The 6,862-nt window shown below is 41.0% G+C and overlaps 1 protein-coding gene across 1 annotated transcript in view; it reads left to right on the forward strand.

Moving 5' to 3' along the window:
• Positions 1-3,328, forward strand: part of SPCS2 (signal peptidase complex subunit 2) — a 29,804-nt gene extending 26,476 nt beyond the window's left edge. The window contains exon 5 of the mRNA XM_025357817.1: positions 2,442-3,328. Coding sequence (XP_025213602.1) covers positions 2,442-2,628 — 187 coding nt within the window. The 3' untranslated portion in view covers positions 2,629-3,328. The remainder of the gene's footprint in view (positions 1-2,441) is intronic.
• Positions 3,329-6,862: the final 3,534 nt, after the last annotated feature.

The following is a 6,862-nucleotide window of genomic DNA, read 5'->3' on the forward strand; positions in this document are numbered from 1 at the left end:
GCCTCGTCCAAACCTGCCCTCAGTTTTCCCACTTCAATAAATGGCAGTGCTGTCCTTACAGAGCTCTGGAGTTATTTTGACTCCTCTTTCTCAGTCCTTCTGTCAGAAAATCCTGTTCGCTGTACCATCTAAATGTATTGTCTGACCATTTACCATCTCTGCTGCTACCATTCTCTGTCACATAAGTTACTGTAATGATGTTCTTTTTTTGTTTGTTTTTTTGTTTTTTTGAGACGAAGTCTCACCCTTTTGTCCAGGCTGGAATGCAGTGGCGCGATCTTGGCTCACTGCAAGCTCCGTCTCCCAGGTTCACGCCATTCTCCTGCCTCAGCCTCCCAAATAGCTGGGACTATAGATGCCTGCCACCACGCCCTGCTAATTTTTTGCATTTTTAATAGAGACAGGGTTTCACCATGTTAGCCAGGATGGTCTTGATCTCCTGACCTCGTCATCCACCCACCTTGGGCTCCCAAAGTGCTGGGGCGTGAGCCACGGCGCCCAGCCTACTGTAATGATGTTCTAATGGACTTCTGCAGCCCTCTCCCCACCCATAGTCTATTCCCAGGACAGCAAGCAAAGTGATCATTTTGAAACATAATCAACTCAGTCTTTTGCTCAAAACTCTCTCAGAGAAATCGCCAGAATCCTGAGGATGGCCTGGAAGTCCATACATGTCTATTCTCTGTACTTCACACACCTATGCAAACATACCCCTCATCTCCTATGGCTCTCATCCTCTCCCACTTCATTCTGTTCACATTACGCCCCTTTCTGTTCTTAAGACATTTCAGGCATGTTCTTGCCTCAGGGCCTTTGCACTTGCTGTTGCTTTTGCCTGGAACATTCTTTTTCCAGAGAGCTTGTTCTCTTACCTTTCTTGGCTCTGCTCAAACATCTGCTTAGTGAAGGTTTTTCTGCCCACCTATTTAAGAGAACATCTTATTTTTTTATACTGTCTGTTCCCTACACACACTGAAATGAAAGTCCCAAAAGGCAGACATTTATATTATGTTCACTGCCATATATTCTTACCATCTAAAACTGCCTGACCCATATAGGTAGGCTTAATAAATATCTTAATTAATGAACATTTCTAAAATGTGTCAGGTCACAACTCATCAGTTCATGGACTGCTACCAAAGCCATGTACCTGCCAATAAAACTGGGCACAGAAATCTAAAAATTACTGTGATATCAATTAGTAGCAGTTGGTCAGAACTTGAGAAAATCTTTTGAGGTGTTGAAAATAGTTAAAGGAACTTCACGACTAGCTCTCCAAGTTGGGAGTTACTGCCTAGACCAGCAATTACTGAGGAGCTGTGATCTTTTGAGCACTAGTTAATGATAGGCACTGTTTTAGTTATGACAGTAATCCTAAAAGCAGATGGAAGTTCTCCCATTTTAAACATGCAGAAATAGAGCCTCAAGAAACTGCTTCATCTAAAGATAATACTAGCTTAACAATCCACTGAATATGTCCCAATAAATGGAAACAGGGTGGGGGATGTCAGCCTACCAGTAATTGGTGTCATTAAACCCTCTTGAATGAATGGACATAGTAATGGCCTTCAGGGTACCTTAAAGTATAGATAAGGAGTCTCTGGAGTTCATTTAGTAAAGCAGTTAGCATCCCTGGCCTGTGATCAGAGTAAAACCTGGAGCTAGATTGATTACAGAGTGTAAGGACTAGACACCCTGGGATTGGAGAGCGTCCTTGAAAGCAAGGGTCCTTCATTTATTTATAAAAATTTGATTGCCTACTAGAAACCCAGCTAAGAGTGTGAAACGAGACAAAAATCTTTGCTCAAGAATCTCCTAGACAATCCTGATTCAAGCACCAGAAACAAAGGGAAAAGAAACCTCCCAATCTAGTGAAGAACATAGTACACATCATGTCAACAGATAGGTAATTTTGTTGATACCATAGCATCCTATTATGAGGCCTGGCATATGATAGGAGGTCAGTATTTGAGTTGAATGTTGATTGATGGTGCTGTGAAAGACAGAGGAGACACATCTGACCCAGATTGGGAGGCTTTCCCAGAAAAGTTTATGCCCAAGTGTAGTGTTAACAAATAAGAACTTGTCAGGTGAGACAGGGGAGAAGAGTCTTCTAGGAAGACCTATCTAGCATGGCAAATACAAAGTCCAGAGATGGGAGAAGATGGTCCACATGGCTTAAAAGTCTACAGCAAGGTAAAGGAGGTACACAGTAATTAAAGCAGGAAAGATACATCAACACCTAAGAATCAGAACTAGTATCTTGAAGAGTTAGGAGCCCTGGGGTTTTGTTTTTGTTTTTGCTTTTAAAGGATGTGTTTGTTCCCTGTATCACCGGTGCCCAACTTACTCCTTTTCTTCGGAATCACTTGGTGCCGTATTGTTACTGGTTGAATCTCTGTGTTTGGTTTTTGATTTGTTATCTTTGCCCCCATGCTTAGGTTTGATGACAAATACACCTTGAAGCTGACCTTCATCAGTGGGAGAACAAAGCAGCAGCGGGAAGCCGAGTTCACCAAGTCCATTGCTAAGTTTTTTGACCACAGTGGGACACTGGTCATGGATGCATATGAGCCTGAAATATCCAGGCTCCATGACAGTCTCGCCATAGAAAGAAAAATAAAATAGCCACTTCTAAAAGTAGCCCTCTTTCTGCTGGATCTTGCTGAATTACTGGCTTGGGGGGTGGGGGAGATAAAAAGAACTTAAAATGGGTAAAGTAAGAAATGTTTAAAAGTCCCTGTTTTGTCCTGAAATTTTAGTCTATTCTGGATAAATAGGATTTTCTGACACAGATATGAGAAGTTGTAGCTCTGATGTCTAGCTGTAGTCTCCTTGATCTGCTGATTACATTATTTTAATTTGCTTTTCTGGGAAAGTAGTTTTGCTAAAAGCTATACAGATGTTTTCTTTTGTACCTAGCATACTTTATATAGTATAGCTTTGGGCCATGTAGCATTTTAAGACTGAATTTTAAAAAATTATTAATCTGTTGCTGACTCTGTTAATTCCTATTTCAATATGTGTTTCCTTGAAGAATTCAGGATACAACGTCTTGTGTATGACAGCTTTCCTTCACACACTATTTTTGTGGGTGTGTATATATCTGATTTGGGGAGAATTTAAAAAAAACATAGCTTTTTAATTTGTTTGAAACAGACTTTCTGCCTGTTACATTTTGTGCTTTTAACCAGTTAAAGAAGCCAATGGCATTTTAGTTTTATATTGTGTTTTCCACTAGTATATCCCTGTTGATTTGTTTGTGCCTTTTATTAACTGCCATTTTCTAAAATTTTTTTCAATAAAAGGAAGGAAGATGTGAAAAAAATGAGTCATAGTCTTGATGGAGAGAACAGAGAAACAAGTGTTAACATCTTTCTACTATAGGTTTTTTTCGTTTTTAGGCTATTTTACTTGTCAGAGACCCCTGAGAACCTGTAGCTGAGGAACTCTTAGCTTTCCAGTGATAACAACAATAATAACAACATTCTGTACTTATTTTGTGTCAGAAATGCTCCAAGTACTTTACATGTGTTAATAATGCTCACAGCAATCCTAAGAGGTAGGTACTGTTATTATCCCCATTTTACACATGAGGAAGCTGAGATACAAAAGTTAAATAATTGTCACACAGCTAGTGATAGAACTGGGATTCAAACCTGGGGAGTCTGGCTTCAGAGTTTGTGGTCCTGCAGAGACAAAACAGCAGTTTTTCCAGTGTTTTCCCAGTATGGTCAGAGAAGACCTGGGTGCTTGCCAAGATCCTTTGACCTTTAGGAATATTTCCCTGCAGATTTACAAAACATCAGTTCCGGCTGAGCCTAGTCCCCAACACTATATTTAGTTTGTAAGAAATTACCATTATCGCACTTCCTGTTTGTCTTGGGAAGGTTGTCCTATCTCACACCACATAGTAGGGAATTGTGAGCAACACTGGACAGAAAGTTAAAGCCTTGGATTCTGTACTCTTCATTCCTATAAACCTTGGGTAAGTTGCAGAATTCTCTCTGAGCGTCCGGTTTCTGCTTCCTTTCCCTCCCACAAGGTGATAATCCTAATCCGTGAGCTTCTTAAAGTTTTTGAAAGCATGTAACCAGATAAGTGTATTTTTACAATGGAGGAGTTACAGTCATCTTGGTATTTGTGGGAGATTGGTTCCAGGAGCCCCAAGCATACCAAAATCCAAGGATGCTCAAGTCCCTTATATAAAATGTGTAGTGTATTTGCATATAACCCATACACATCCTCCCATATACTTTTAATCACCTCTGGATTACTTATAATACCTAATACAATGTAAATGGTATGTAACTAGTTATACTGTATTGGTTTTTTATTTATATTTTTTGTTATTTTTTAAAATATATTTTTAATCCATGGTTGGTTAAATCTGTAGATATAGAGGGCCAACTGTACTGTTAGACACAGGGGTCTCAAGGCTTGCAGATAGAGACAGTGAATAACCCTCTCCATGATGATCCCTTAGAGTTCCCCCAATATGCTTTTTTCTTTACATGTACATGCAAATATGTATCTCCACATACACTTTTTTTTTAACAAAAATTGAATTATATTGATATATGTCCTGTAATTTGTGTTTTAATATGTCTTAGGCATTTTCCCTGTGTGTGTGTGTATAATGCAGCTATTAAAAATGAGTCTGAGGCCAGGCATGGTGGCTCATGCCTTTAATCCCAGCACTTTGGCAGGCCAAGACAGGTAAGTCACACCTGAGGTCAGGAGTTCAAGACCACCCTGGCCAACGTGGTGAAACCACATCGCTACTAAAAATACAAAACATTAGCTGGACAGGGTGGTAGATGCCTGTAATCCCAGCTACTTGGGAGGCTGAGGCAGGAGAATGGCTTGAACCAGGAGGTGGAGGTTGCGGTGAGCTGAGGTTTCATCCCTGCACTCCATCCCGGGCAACAAGAGCAAAACTCTGTCTCAAAAAAAAAAAAAAGTCTGACATACATATATAAAAGAAACTGTCCTAAAATGCCACAAGTGCAAAGGCAGGGGACCAATTGCAACAAGTAGCTGGGGTGATAACCCCTGTGTGTGTGTGTGTATATATATATATATACACATAGGTCAGTTTCTTTTTTTTTTTTTTTTTTTTTGAGACAGAGTCTTGCTCCGTCACCCAGGCTGGAGTGCAGTGGCGCAATCTCGGCTCACTGCAAGCTCTGCCTCCCGGGTTCATGCCATTCTCTTGGCTCAGCCTCCTGAGTAGCTGGGACTACAGGCGTGTGCCACCAAGCCCAGCTAATTTTGTTGTATTTTTAGTAGAGTCAGGGTTTCACCATGTTAGCCAGGATGGTCTCGATCTCCTGACCTCGTGATCTGCCCGCCTCGGCCTCCCAAAGTCCTGGGGTTACAGGCGTTAGCCACCACGCCCAGCCAGGTCAGTCTCATTTTTAATAGCTACATAATATTCATAGTATAAGTGTTTTTACTTTAATTCCCTATTGATCATAATTTTTCCCCAGTTTTTTTCACTATTCCAGGAAGGAGTGTGGATTGAAGAGAGGGGAAGCAAATGGGTCCTCAAATGAGAAACGAGAAACCTGGGTTGTTGGCAACTGTTTTCTAATTTGTGACCTTGAATACATCCTATTCCTTTTCTAGGGTGAAGTCTCTTGTTAAAAAAAAGTTTGAGAGAATGTATTCTTTTGAGATTATGAAGACTCCTTACCCCCTGGGAAATATAAAACATCTCTTAATGATTACAAAAAAATGTTGGGTGCCATATCCCCAAAAGGTGCCTATAAGCCCCACTTGAGACTTCTTGGACTACATGGATCTCTTTTAAGGTTTTTCCCTGACTCCAGAAACCAGTTGAAGCAGTTTAGGTTTGCTGAAGAAGTGAGTTATCAGCCCAGCTACATGTTGCAATTGGTCCCCTGTCTTTTCACTTGTGGCATTTTAGAAGTGTCTCATCACATGAACAAAAAGTACCCTTTGCAAGCTCAAGCCTAAGCAAGGGCACACTTTGTAGAGCTGCGGAGCGCCTCTGACCAGCTTCTGACACATGCATCTACTGAGTGGCCACTTCAGCCCAGTCCAGAATGCTGCTGGGCTGCTCTGTACCCTCTAGTAGGTCTGCAACACCCTTGCTACCAGGAAACCCTGACACCCATCACATCATCATGAGTGAAGTTCTCAGTTCCTCACACTTAACCTCAGACGGACTTCTTTTGAGAACATAGAGGGCCACTGAGGACAGTGGAAAAAGATCCTAATGTTTTTTCATTATTTGCAAATTTCAGCTGCTAATGTGTATTTAATGTTTGTCATGCTTTTATGTATGTGTAGAAACAAGTTTTACTTCAGAACAATTTCGGGGAATGGAAGAAGATGCAAAGTCCCTTTGCATACACACAAGTTGTGTTCTCTGGACCCAAGTTCCTCCTCAGCTTAAAGCCCGATCTCTCACTAACTCTACTTTATCCACTCCTGGCTAGCCCTACCCACACCCCAAACCTTTTCTCCGTGGTGGAAGTCATCAGAGAAAACTGTTAATAGCACGTTAATTTAGACTTTTAGAATATATCCTGTCCCTACTGACAGCCTTTTTTGTTATTAAATTAGAGTATTCCTAACAACCCACCCTATGGTCCCCTTCTAAGAATAATGTTTTAAATACATACACACATCATTGTCTGTTAATAAGGAACTAGGGAGGTGGTTCCAGAATTCCTGGAACAGATTCAAAGATGGTTGCTGAAACTATGTCCTGGTTGTTGCTTACTGTCTTCTAGAAAGAGGTACTTCATCACTAATCTGGCATTCAGCCTCAGGTCTGCCCCATTTTAACTGCTGCTACTAACATTCTTCCTGTATAGGCAGCGGGTTCTTC

This window comes from Theropithecus gelada, chromosome 14 (assembly GCF_003255815.1).
Source record: "Theropithecus gelada isolate Dixy chromosome 14, Tgel_1.0, whole genome shotgun sequence".
NCBI lineage: Eukaryota > Metazoa > Chordata > Mammalia > Primates > Cercopithecidae > Theropithecus > Theropithecus gelada.